At 39.0% G+C, this 13,954-nt stretch overlaps 1 protein-coding gene across 1 annotated transcript in view; it reads right to left on the bottom strand.

Annotated features, from left to right (window-relative positions):
• Positions 1-6: 6 nt before the first annotated feature.
• The window catches only part of sacm1la (SAC1 like phosphatidylinositide phosphatase a), a 20,443-nt gene continuing 6,495 nt past the window's right edge, over positions 7-13,954 (bottom strand). Inside the window, exons 3-20 of the mRNA XM_035681207.1 lie at positions 12,570-12,644; positions 12,350-12,477; positions 9,875-10,024; positions 7,962-8,021; positions 7,358-7,391; positions 7,113-7,214; positions 6,557-6,642; positions 6,287-6,373; positions 6,133-6,201; positions 5,961-6,040; positions 4,147-4,245; positions 3,928-4,066; positions 3,720-3,789; positions 3,542-3,614; positions 3,322-3,415; positions 2,202-2,294; positions 2,050-2,107; positions 7-978 (exon numbers count right to left, since the gene is read on the bottom strand). Of these exons, the coding sequence (XP_035537100.1) occupies positions 842-978; positions 2,050-2,107; positions 2,202-2,294; positions 3,322-3,415; positions 3,542-3,614; positions 3,720-3,789; positions 3,928-4,066; positions 4,147-4,245; positions 5,961-6,040; positions 6,133-6,201; positions 6,287-6,373; positions 6,557-6,642; positions 7,113-7,214; positions 7,358-7,391; positions 7,962-8,021; positions 9,875-10,024; positions 12,350-12,477; positions 12,570-12,644 (1,634 nt within the window). The 3' untranslated portion in view covers positions 7-841. The remainder of the gene's footprint in view (positions 979-2,049; positions 2,108-2,201; positions 2,295-3,321; positions 3,416-3,541; positions 3,615-3,719; positions 3,790-3,927; positions 4,067-4,146; positions 4,246-5,960; positions 6,041-6,132; positions 6,202-6,286; positions 6,374-6,556; positions 6,643-7,112; positions 7,215-7,357; positions 7,392-7,961; positions 8,022-9,874; positions 10,025-12,349; positions 12,478-12,569; positions 12,645-13,954) is intronic.

Below are 13,954 nucleotides of genomic sequence, written 5' to 3'. Positions count from 1 at the left end.
GTTAGGGTGGGACATCTTCATTGTTATTATACATTTTATTAGTATGCAGAGTTTGGTGACATCATGTCATTTCCAGCATAGCTCCAAACAACATCAACCTGACAGGAGGTCTGATCAGCCAGAGTAACTGAAAACAATTGTGTGAATGTGCAGGGTCTTTAACTAAAAGGTGTGTGATGAAATTCAATAGAAAAATGTTTGTTATAACATTTTTACAGATTTAAATTTTTAAAAAGGTCCTATGTGTAACATTTAGGAGGACTTATTGTCAAAAATAGGTATATTTTCTTTAGTGTATAATCACCTGAAAATAAGAATTGTTGTGTTTTTGTTTCCTTAGAATAGGCTGGTTTTATCTACAGAGGGAGTGGGTCCTCCAGTAGCCCAGAACACACAAATAAAACACTTGCTGTAGAAAGGGCCTTAGCATTTTTTGTGAGTTTTGCTGCCACCATAGTTTCTCCTACACTGGAGTGTGAAGTAAGTGCTACACTGCTAGATGCCACTAAATCCTACACACTCGTCCTTTAAGAATGGTAAGTGAAGGAGAAAATAAGCAGTAGTGTCATCGTATAGAAACAATGTTTTTGGTGGAACACAACACTGACAGACGAGCAAAAATCTACTTAAAGATACAGTAAAGAAAGAAAGCAAAAAAAAAAAAAACAGGATAAGGTAAAACAGGTTGAAGACAAATGACAGATAAACAGTGTTGGATGAGAATGTCTAGAGAGCAATATGGATGCAGGAGATCAGTCAAGATAACAAGGTATGTCAGCCTGCTGGGCCCAGCTCTATTCCTCACCCCCCTACCAACCCCAACCACCCCACCCACCCCTCCTCAGTCCATCTTCTCCTTGTGAACCAGTTTGGGGGCATCCACAAAGTCTTGGCCGTTAAACAGGATGATAGTGGCTGTAATAGCACTAGCAGCCCCCCAGAACATCACATAAGCCAGGGTCTCGGTCCACGTGTCACCTGGAAGATAAATAGTCGTCAATTATGCTGATTTTCAAAACCACAGTAACTTGTCACCTGAAGCTCTTCAGCAAAAGGCCTGTCTACTCAGGAAGTGATTCAGCTATGGACTTTAAGTCCAGTGGCTGTTTCTGTGCAAAGCTAACTGAAACTTCAAACAGGGTCAAGTCTCTCTCTCGGTTTTGACTTGTTACACCGTTCACGATGTTTTTTTTTTATGTTATGTCCATCATGCGTTTTATGCAATAGCCTCAGCGTTGGGAAGTCTGCAATGACAGGGTTCCCATCAAATGCTTTAAAACTGAAATACCTAGCTTGTTTTGAAAATGGAAGGAGCAGGAAGTACAGATATTTATGTAAAAATGTAGGAGTAAAAAAAAATATCAGCACAAAAGAGCTTTTTAGCTTCGTGTGATTTTAATTTAACTAGATTGTAGCTGTTCCATGTTTTATTTTGTGCATTGAAGGTTTAATCTGTTAACAAACAGATCTTGTGTGGTTGAAATAATAAAGTTTATTTATGTGCGCAGCTTTTTGTCACCGCCTCCTGCTGCCGCTGTCTGATCTCGTCCACTTTCCAGATGTCACACTTCACCAAGACAACCAATCAAATCAAGCAAGCTTATTGCTTGATTGCTTTATCACTTTTTTCCTGTTTCGATCCCCTTTACTATGCCGGTAAATAGATTAGCTAGCTGTTTGACTGTGAGAGAGCTACCAGCAGGGGTGTAGTGGGGGATAAACCCAAGTATGACAGTGGCCTTTATATAGAAGGCAGGTTTTAAGACACTTCCGCGTTAGCTTCACTTTTCAGACCTGGAAGCACTGTCCATTAAATATACTGTCAATAGCTTCAATACAGTTTTTCTGTTAATCATATTTTATCACACGGTGGCGCACGTTGCCTCGTTCCACAGGAACACCAGTTGTTTTTTCTCCGAATATTCTATGATAGAATTATTATATATATATATATATTATATATAGTAATATCGGCAAAATCCATATAGAAAAGCTCTAATTAGTATAAGCATCTAGATAGGAATGTAAAATGAGCAGAGAAGAACTTACCAGCCATGAGAAGACAGACGATGCACATGGAAAATGCCACTAGCATAATGATGGGCAGCTGCAAAAAAAAAAAAAAAAAACAGGATTCAAAGGATTAGACTAAGAATCACATTCACTACTGCTGCTAACATAGAAAATACTAATATACAGACCGTGAGGAACTTCCAGTCCTTCTGCACACGAAGAGGAGTGGGTCCATCCGACTCATCGACAGCAAAGTTACCCAGAAACAGATCAATGGAATCCTGAAAGCACACTGACACCTTGACTGGACTGATTATACACACCTTCCCAAATCAGATTAATTTTCTTATTGGGCTTCACTTCACAAAGTTTCATGAAAATGTTAAATGTGGAAGGTTAAGGGGATAAAGCACTAACGACCCCTGTGTCATACTCTACGGATATTTCATATTAAATTCAATGCATGACAATAAAGAGAATAACTGATAAACTTTATAATGAACACAAATATTGAACAAAATAACTGCAAGGAAGTTTGTGTAAAATTAGCTATTTGGATGAATTGTGAGCATATTATTTCCTGTGAATATTGATGAATATTTTAGGAACTTTTTATAGAATCATAAATTCTTCTTTCTTCTCATTGTTCTATTAGCTCTTTGGATGTTTGAACTTTTCTAATGCAGGATTAGGCTGTTTAACAGAAAGTGAAGGCTCTGTGAATATAGCGTGTTCAGGTCTTCATGATCTGTTTATATCTTAAATAATAATCTAAACTTTAAAAATAACAATTTTGTTTAGTTTTCTTAACAGAAATTAACAATATACTGTTATACAAGCCTACTGTGTAAATTTTGTTCATGTTTTCTTACACACCTGAAAATCAAGAAGGCCTCGCAACACCACATGAAGGTTTGGCGACCCCCTAGTGGGGGATGGGAGCAAGTGTCTTAGACTCTAGAGTTCATAGATTGCATGAGCAGATTGAGAACTCAACATAAACATTTTACCGCATGGGATGATATGAAAATTTTCATGATTATCATGTTCAAAATAATTGTGATACACAATATTATCCCAATAATCATGAAAATATACTTCATCAGAGCGGTTGTTTGGTCTGCATCAGAGTTTGAGTTTGGCATTCACTCCAATCCAAATGAACTGCACCTAGGGGGTAAATATTCCAGCATTCTGTTAAACCGGACTAAAAACAGCTGGTGTGACCCCCACCGTTAGAACAGTGGATTTCTCTGGTACTGTTCAATGGTGATGTATCTACAACAAACCATGTCATTAACATCATACCTGTCTGAATCCATCAGAGAAGTTGTTTTTGTAGTAGCGTATCATGGAGTTCCAACCATCCATCAGCAGCCCCCACCTGGTCCTCTTCCCTGTCCTGATGGAGTTGGAGTTGGAGTTTTGATTAAACAACAGCCGTGATAATAATACTGCAGGGGACTCCAGACAACAACACACGCGTTAAGTCAACTGATGTGTGGTAAAGGATGTTACAGTACTGTACCTTGTGAAGTCTGTTTTCAAAGCTCCAGTTCCTGCATACTGTACAGCGCATGCATTGGCATTGTCAGCCCATGCTGGTTAGAAATCACACACAGAGAACAGTGAGGGCACACTCAGAGGCTTCACTTTCTAATAATGACACAGTACATGCCAACAGTCAAGCATACAGAAGATATTACCATTCTTGTAGATCTTTTCAAACTCAGCCTGCTCCTCGATCCTCTGACCCACATTCAGAACGCCCATCCTCTGTGGACCCAAAGGCATATGTATTGTGCCAATGGCCAATTTAAAAATAGAAAAAATGACTCAAAACTATCAGTTATCAAAATAGCTTACTAGTCGACTAATCTTTACAGCTCTAAGTGGTAGTGGGGTTAAAAATACCTGAAGCTGAGACTGTAGGGAGCGTCGGGCCAAGAGGCTCTGGATCACGTTGGTCCTGTCCAGGCAGTCCATGCAGTTACTGCGGAAGACTCCTCTCTGCTGTGCCACTGTCTTCTCCTCAGAGTTCACCATGAAGTAACTACACACAGAGAAAAGTATGAGTACTTCTTTACAGTATACAACTAGATATTAGCCCAGAACAGCTGCTGGTTAAGTTACCTGTATTCATCTTGTGTCTCAGCAACAGAATCCACCAAGATCTGGAGACGGTCCCATCTCATGTGGCTGCACTCTTTGTGGAAGTCGAAGGCTATGTAACTGAAGACAGAAGAGACAATGCAAGACAGAGCAGGTTAAGTGGAGATTTCTTGGTCAAACTTTTTTGATCCAACAGCAATTCTTTGTTACAGAGGTGGCAGACATAGTAGTAAAATAGTAAATGGTAAATGGACTGTACCTATTTAGCGTCTTTCTAGTCTTTTCAACCACTCAATGTGCTCTACACTACATGCCACACTCAACCCATTCACACACATTCATATACTGATGGCAGTGGCTGCTGTGCAAGGTGCCAACTGCTCACCAGAACGGAAACTAAGCACTAAGACTTTGACATGCAGCGAGAGGAGCCGGGGATCGAACTGCCAACCTTCTGATAAATGGATGACCTGCTCTACCTCTGAGCCACAGCCGCCCCTATGTATGTAGTCATTAGAGTAAGTGGGGAAAATATATACAATCAATATGTCTAAATGCACTTAAACAAAAAGGCTCTATAACAAAGGATGCCGCATTATAAGCTTCGGCAATGGTATGAAAAGGTAAACACTTCCTGTCTCTAAAGTGGGCACTGTCGGTTTTCTCCTGGTATTTTCAGATGTGAAGCCTCTCTGTGAGCTGAAGGTGAAACTCACTCACAGGATCAACATTAGCTAGTCACACTTGAGTATATTGATTCCGATGACACTTTTACACAGATAGAAAGCACCCAGACATCAAAAACTGGCATGTGCATGGCCCAGGACAGGTGGACTCTGCGGCTGGTGATTAAAACCGCTCAGATCATTGGTACTCTGCTACCCAGCATCAGTGATATTGGTCAAAAGGATACTAAAAGACAGGCTCAACCCCAGCCACAGCCTGTTCACCCTACTGCCATCTAAGAAGAGTTACAGAAGCTTCCGCTGCTGTACCACCAGACTTAAAGACAACTTCTTCCCTTAGGCTTAAGACCGCTTATTTCATTGTCAGCATTCCACCACTCAAAATAGTGTTTTTTATTTTTATGACTTAATACATTTTAAAGTATGTTTTGTGTATATATTTTTTGTTTTACAAGTAGCAAAATGGGAACTACAACCTGAATTTCATTATACAACCCTGTGTTTTAAAATGACATAAAATTATCTTGTAAATTATGGCTAAAACCTTGACCTTTGAGTCAAAAGTGTCACCAGTTAAGTGTCCATCCAACTGTAATATGGTCTCCCCTTCTGTTCCTGAGATATGGAGTTGAATAACGGCCAAAAAGGACATTGTGATGTCAGATTTTTATTTTTGGTCATTCTTGACAATAGGACAGCACTTGATCACAGAATGTTTAAGGGACACCCACTTAAGCTGTAAGCTCACTTCTGTGGTGGACTTGGCGAGCTGATTTTTACACTTTCTGAATTGACTACAGTTTTCTTCTAAACATATCATCTTTTTGGCCACGGCACAGACTAAAATACAATTAAAATTTTCTAGGACAACATAGATCATTTCCAGGATATTTGGTCACATTAATCATTTTCCAGATGGACAACATGAACACATAATGAACACATAATGCCTCCATTGGATCATAAAAACAACTTTGTTACAATGAATGTAATTTGTTACTTCACCTCTGAGATCTGATTACTCACTGGCATGTACACATGGATTTACGGTCTCCGGGTTACTACAGTCTATGTAAATGCACTTATTGGCACCATAAGTGACTGTGTAGTCAGTGAAAAGAATTGGAGGAGGCATTGAGTGACACTTACTTGAGCATACCATTGTTCATGCCTGACACCATCTTGGCAAAGGCCTGCTCTAGTGGCTTCTCAGAGCCCTTCTGATTCACCTGGAAAAACAAGAAAAAACAAACTAGTGTAATAATTCTTCTTATATTTGCTTTTAAATAAATAATGAACAGAGCTTAAAAAAGGTTTTCACCAGGTTTAGAATAGTCTGCTTCCCATAGATGAGGAGCTGAGAATCAAAATGCCTCTGGAAACCATCCATCTATACAAAGTTTTCAAGTGGTTAGCGTTAAGATTTTCATACTGACGCAGAAAAGTACACAGAAACATGAAGCGTCTCCTCTTACGTGATTGGTGGTTTTGCTGATTATAGGTTTAGGTTTGTATTTGAGGTTGGGCCTCTGACTCCAGTAAAAAGGCATGGAGCCTCGTGTCTGGGGACGAAAAACAAAGTTTGTCTTGAGAAGTAATTTCTGAAATATTGCACTTCTCAAACTTAAATGTTTTAACAAGAACTTAAAGTTGCACAGAAAGATATAGAAACAGCCAAATAAAACACAATTCAAATAATCTTTCAAACTGTTCTTTTTTAAAAAAAAATTTAACAGTATACTTGCCTGTACAAATGAAGCCTTTGCTCCCTCGTACAAAACTATCTGCTCAGTCTCCACAAAGTTAGCAGCATGGCCTTCAGAGTCGATGCCTGTGGAGATAATCGAACCAGGAAATCCATAAGCAGTTAGTAGTAGGGATGTTCAGTATTTGCTTTTTGAGGCGTCCCAGAGTGGCGAGGCTGAAGAGACTTGACACAGCAGAAGCGCTGTCTGAAAGGCAATGCTACTCAGTATCAGAGTTTAGCAAAGACAACGCTTCAGTGTCTTCAGATAAGAAAAGATAAGATAAAATATACCTTTATTAATCCCCCGTAGGAGAAATTCAAGGTACACACATCAGCATTGGGGAATATAGTGCAAAAAGAGTGCAGTGTACAAGTACAATCTTATCACAGATAAGAATATTACAAAATATAATAGAATATAAAACTATAACTGAAAAATATATACACTATAAGCAATAAGCAATGTGCAAGTACAATGGTGTGCAATTTAAAATATTTTAAGCAGGTTGACTGAAAAACTAAAAAACTAAACTGTACATGTACAGCAATTTTACCTCTAACGTAGTATCTGACACCGGCCCGGAAACAGCTTCTCCTGGATATGAGGATCCACTCAAAGATCTTCCCATTTATACGACATGGCTTCATAACGATGACTGGACACGGAGGGTCAAGGAAAGGCTTGGCTCAGGAACTTACTTATCTCATCTCATCTACAGTGTGTTTTAGGTATGACGAAATGCTCCATTCTGGATTACAATAGGTGAACTATTAAAACATTCAGTGGAAAAAAGGATACATCCATGGACAACAGGAAGCGCAAACTTATGAAGCTATGGGGAAAAAGTGATAGTTATTAAAAAGTGCCAATCCAGTCAGAAATCAGTGTTTCTTCTTCTCCTTACAGTGTGATGTTTGAATGATGTCTGTGCAGAGTTTGACACTAGAAGGATGTTCTCACAATCACCTGCTGAAAGTGAACAGTTTCTCTGTGCTGGTTAAAAATCTGCTGTTAAGGGGCGGGGCCTACCAGCATGATTTGTGAATCACAAAATAGTTTGAAAGTCAGCCTGGTCCGTAATGCAAACTTGTAGCAGTGTGAGTAAGAAACTTGAGCCACCAGTGCACATCCTACTGGAGAATGGTCTTTACAGTGAAGTAGGAGACACCTAAACTAGCATATATTTAGAGATTTTGAGGATAATTTTTAAAGGATTTTCATGTGGAAATTAAACTATATGTTTTTGTGGTAAAAAACATATCAGACACACATTATTGTTCCAAGCAGATTATTGTGTATATGTCTTAATACATCTGCATCTGCAGGGATCTTTAAATAAATTCACAAATAAAAAACAAAAACACAGACTAGCATGACAGAACACAGGTTAAAAGTGTGTTACCTCTGGCTGCGCAGCCAGTTCTCTCAGGAGGTTTCCATTCCACACAAACCTCTGATCTGCCTGAAAAGCACAAGCAACATTGACTGAGTAACATTATCCATCAGCCGAAGAAGAAAAGCATAAGGTAGCACTTTATGATTATTCTTAAGTCATCAGCTAATGTAACTATGATTAAAAAATGCCTATGTTATACACAAATTATTTATAGATAGCTACTATTATGGGAATCATTTGACCAGTACTTTAGGCAAGTGAATGCAATTGTCCCATATTTGTAATAAAAACTACATTATGATCCTTTACAAATCATTCATAAGCTTAAGAGAACTATAAACACCTTTAAGGATGGCAAGTTTCTATATTTGTCAACAAATCCAAAAAAAGACCAAACCATTAATGTATTAGTCCATCTCTCAATATTTCCCTAACCTTGCAAAGCACTTGCAATATCAAGTTCATCCATTTTTCCAGGCTTCAAGCTATGCACTTGTGTCCAACCGCATTGGTTTGTACTGAGGAGGAAAATTACAGATACCTGCTAACCAAATGAGAGGTGGCAGCCGCCCCCCCCCTACTGGTTGTGTCCCTTTCATATTCAAATGTATATTCACACTGTCCCCTGCAGTAGCCGGCTCGGTCCCCCCCCCTGCTGGTTGTGTCCCGTTCATTCTCAAATGTATATTCATATTTGTCTCACTGTCCTCTTGACCCAAACACCACACTCACTTTGTATCACCACTTCTTCCCTTTGTCACCCTTTGACCAACTAAAACCCACACAACCCTACATTTCCTTGTTCCTTTTGTCTCATCACCTTTGTCGACCACTACCTTTTGTTTTTAACCTTCCTCTGACTCCAATGATAACCATGTATCCGTTCCGGTAACTGAAATACCATTAACATACTGGTCTATTGTATTGTCATGTAGTAGAAAGTTATACCTTTGATTATTTGCATTTGGGGTCCATTATCCAATCAGCGACTTGTCCTGTGTTGTAATGTTCACTCTTAGGATGCCGGCATGCTTTAGAAACACACCACCACAGCAAACCTGAATTCGACTTGAATGATTTTTCTTCAACAGTACCAATCAGTGTCCTATGAGGAACTACTGGCAGCTACAGCATGAGCTCAGAAACTGCGTGTGGATTCTACTTGATCCACAAACTGCAGCCTTGCAAGTGATCATTGAGTAAATGTTAAATGGATTGCACTGATGTAGCACCTTTTTAGTCTTCCGGCCATGCCACATTCACCCACGTGATGGCAAAGGCTCATCAAAAACAGTAACAAATTCATTCACACGCCGATGACACAGCATTGGGAGCAATCGAACCGCCAACCTTCTGATAAGTGGATAACCTTCTCTACCTACTAGTCACAGTGACCTAGTTGAATCAACACCTTGCTAAAACAGTCTGAACATTATAACCTTCATGGAGGGTGGATTTATTGTTTCAGAGTGCATTAAACAGGTCAAATCAAACAGGTGGAAAACCTGTATTGGTTGGAGACTATTTTCCACATTTGGTGCTCTAGTGAGCACCAAAGAGAGTGTGTTTGGAGCAGCAGGACGGTGTATGTGGAACTGAGTCAAAGTAAACTACAGTTTTCATGGTAATGAATGAACTGAAAATGTGAGCCAGTCACAAAGTAGCTCGAGTGATTTATTACTAATCATTGATGATGACCACTAGTAGCTCTACCAGAATGTGCACAAGGACACACAAAAATACCACAAATACATGGGGTGACGTGATACAGATTGCCAGTGTGAAAACACAACCATAAAACCACTTCTGTTCCAGGGTGTATTTTGACATTTCTGACCAAAACCACTTGAATGCACAACTGTTTATGATATGATAAGTATAGTGTGGCCTTCTGTAAGGCACTTTATTGGATATCTCACCCTCTCCAGCAGACTCATCTCCTGGAAGTCAGGGCTAGTGTTGGCCAGCCGTTGAAGAGTGTGTGTCAAGTCGAAGTCAGTGCAAAAGTAGAAGCCATCTGTAGTCAGCACATTGTTAAGCATGGACAGGAAAGTCTTATTCTCCTGAGACTAGAAAAGGAAATAAAACAGACTTTTAGTTTTCAGGAAAACTCATGATGATGTACAAGAAAATGCAAACTTATATGTTGTACTGGAACAACATATCAGAGAGGTGCATATATATATATATATATGTCTATGACAGCCGAGAAAGTCAGTAATTTTTTACATTACATTGCAACCCTTTAACACATTAGCAATAAAGAGTCATTAATACATAATAATAATACATTCACATTTAACTACCTGCTTTTGCTGCATATTTCACGCAAAAATTCTGATTTGGTGTGGAAATACCTCTGTATAATACTAATACCCTGTAATATAACACCAGGACTAACTAGCTCTATGCTGCAATACCACAACAATATACTTATACATTATTTCAGCATATTCTACATGAGTCATCAACTGGTGAGGATGCTGACTTTTTACCTGGGACCTATTAGCTTTAGCCTCAGACTTTTAGTATGATAGTATGATGATTTAGTATGATTTGGGGCGGCAGTAGCTCAGTGTGTAGGGACTTGGCTTGGGAACCAGAGGGTCGCCAAATCCCACAGACCACAGTATGGAGTGTGGACTGGTAGCTGGAAAGGTGCCAGTTTCACCTCCTGTGCACTGCCGGGCGCCCCTTAAGCAAGGTATCCTAGTCCCGAAGAAACTGCTCAATGGGTGCGCTAACGTGGCACCCATGAAGCAGTTTCACTCCACCATCTCTCTCCCTGTTTGCATGTTCCACAAGTGCATGAAGTGTGTATTTTTCAGTGTGTGTGTAAGAATAAATAAAGAGTGAAAATAACAATTTCCCCGATAGGGGATTAATAAAGTATATATCTTATCTTCTTTTTCTCTATCTTGATATCGTGTATGTAGCCATCGTGAGCATATTTAAGACCTTTTTATAAGTGTCTGTTTGAAAATTAGTCAGCTGGAAACATTCAAAAGTAAGCCAGAGACTGCATTTTTAACCAATTCATAGAATTAACTACAGCTGATACAATATTTTGTCATATTAGCTGATAAAACTGTACCTAAAATAATCTAAAACCAAGGAATCATTGTTTAAAAAATATTCTATACATTTCAGTGTTAAATCTTAAGCCATCATCACTGTAAACTGCATATGTGCCATGCTGCATACATTTTTTTGACAGGCATAGCAACAGTAACTAAGGGGCTTAGTGAAGGGTCAATTTAGATGTTTAAACTGATATGCTGCTGGGGAAGCCTAGTGTACCACGGCACCATTCCATTCAGTCTTGTGAAGAGGAAACCAACAGGGCTGAGTTTCATGCTTTTTGAGCTTTGTGCATCTCTGCTGAGCTAATAGGATCTGGCTGCTAAGCCAGTTAGCACAGAGAGTGAAGCCTGACGTTACCCCTCCAATCTTGCACAGCTTTCTTACATTCTTCTCTTCCTGCTTTACCAGGGATTATACTTCTAGACCACTTTTTACTACCATAAAAAAACAATCACTGGTATTTGTAAAAAAAAAATTAAATTAAAATAAAAACAAAAAAATCTAAATCCCATACACCCTAATCTACAACAACCAACAGTTTATTGTTTCCCATTGCTATTTTTAAACTGTGTACAGTTTTATGAACCACATAGTTTTCAGCCACGGCTCCCCTCTCAATTAGTATACCTCCTAAGAATAGGAGCAGTAGCAGATTAATAATGTACTGCCTGCTTCACTGAAATTAGATAGCACAGTGTGATTCCAGACTGCAAAGAATGACTAATCCTGAAATATGAGGTCTCAGTCAGAGAGACTGGACATATGTCAGACACCCATAAAAGCTGTCTGAATTTCCAAACCACTCAACAGCGTGATTGTCTGCTGGACAATTAAACAGTACCACCAGTATTCACAGCCTACTATCACTTAACCTAATCAGGCAACAACAATCTGAAATGGATTGAAGACATAGTTTGAATATTTTAAGTGGACCTATTATGCTCATTTCCAGCTCTATATTCTTGTTCTTCGGTTGGTCCACATAGATGACTGTCTCACTGAACTGCTTACTTAAGTGACCACACAGTGCTACACATAATTTAAATTTGTCTGTGGCATATTCTACAGATATAGACATTGAAACTGTAGAGAAAGGTGAATATGTTGCTGGTATAATGTTGATATGACTATGAACAGAAATAATAATGTTGATATGACTATGAACAGACTGCTTTTTTGTTGGGAACCACACGTGGTTTGCAGAAAAAATGCAATATTGCAATATAATTGCATTCTGACTTTTTTGCATTTTTTGCCGTTTTTTATGCGCAGAATGAAAATGCAGATTTTGAGTGAATGGTCTTGCTGACCTGAATCTCTGAAAGATGCAGCACTGTCTTCTTATAAGAGATCACGTCAAAATCCACAGCCTTCCACACCGCGTGGCCGAGGAGGCTGCCCACGTTCCTCTTCCTAGTTATGACGATCAGGTACATCCCTGTGTGGTGTAAGAGGTCAGTCAGAGTTGTTTTATTGTACACGCTCAACAGAGCACTGACAAACATAATGCTGCATCACCATGGTACTTACCTGCTACCAGGCGAATGGTTCCCATGATGCCACATATAGGCCTGGTGACTGCTGAGGGAGGAACATCTTTTTTACCTGTGAAAGCACCACAATGCTTAAAAAGTTAGAACAAATCATTTAACCTTCTATTTAATCTCAACATATTCCTATGTGCTGCAAGAATTAGATGAGACACATACTTCTATGGATAATGTATAATGATTGATGGAATGATGATTAATTACTTTCCAAAAAGTTATTTTCTTTGTTTGTAAAGGGTTTGTAAAAAAAAGTAATACTTTGTACACAAAGAACAAAACACTGTATAATGGTTCAACCAGACTGAAAGTGAAGAGAGAGACAAAGATCCCTCTGAGCAACAGTTCAATAAGACTGAGTCTGAATGACTAGTCAAAAATTCTCTGAAATATCTAGAGAAAACAGATATTCGCCTGAAATGGCAATTGCAGTCTGAATATTGGCAGAACAACAGATTCCCAGAGGACTTAGAATGAAAAAGAAACCCAAACTGGGTAACCAAGACCCCGGATTTCAAAAGAAGGGAACAAATTCTTAATAATTGCTCGTTAGATTTGACTTTACTGATAATAACGCTTTGAAAGACTGAGTTACAAGAACATCTATTAGAACACTAATTTTACCAAGATAGAAAATTAATTGAAAGAAGAACTCTGAGGATGCATTGAAGGCATACATAAAAAAGAAATCTGAAAGAGAAATGGAGGATTATAGAAGAGGAGCTAACCCCAGGACTCTGATTAAAAAAAAATAAATAAAAAAAAAATGCTCGGCACAGCCAGGGACCGGAATGGAGTGCATCAAGGGAACACCTGGACAATAGCCGTCCCACATAGCACCAGGAGCTTCTTCTCACCAGCGAGGAGGAAATAAGTGCGTCCTCCACTAATGAATGTTTTTTAGGGGGGAAAAGCCGTCCACAAAGAAGAAAACCAGGAGGGGAAAGAGGACACACCAGGGGAATAATAATACGGAACAGGAAGTTCCGTAGTCAGGGTGTGATCTCTGATGAACTTAATGTTTTGAGTTGCAGATTATCATTTGTCCACACTTATAAAGTCAATGCATTTAAATTAAAAGTTGATTCATATATACATAAATTCTTTAGACAGCTACATTTAAAAAAAAAAAAAAGAAATTCATAGCAAGGCAAATGTTAATACAGGGGGAGTAACAGACCCGCTGAGCACGTTTAAGAAAAAAAATCCATACTTGATACATTTAGTAAACTAGTGGAAAAAGTTATTGAAGCAGTTGTCAGATAAGGATGTTTTGAAATTGGTGGCAGACATCTCTATGCTTAACAACTCCTATTTGGTATCTTTTGACGTGAGAGGGGTGTAGGGGTGACAGTAGCTCAGTGTGTA

The sequence above is a fragment of the Morone saxatilis genome, unplaced genomic scaffold, assembly GCF_004916995.1.
Source record: "Morone saxatilis isolate NCDOM2014 unplaced genomic scaffold, NCSU_SB_2.0 Contig9, whole genome shotgun sequence".
In the NCBI taxonomy this organism is placed as follows: Eukaryota; Metazoa; Chordata; class Actinopteri; family Moronidae; genus Morone; species Morone saxatilis.
This window is presented reverse-complemented; position numbering and strand designations above follow the sequence as displayed.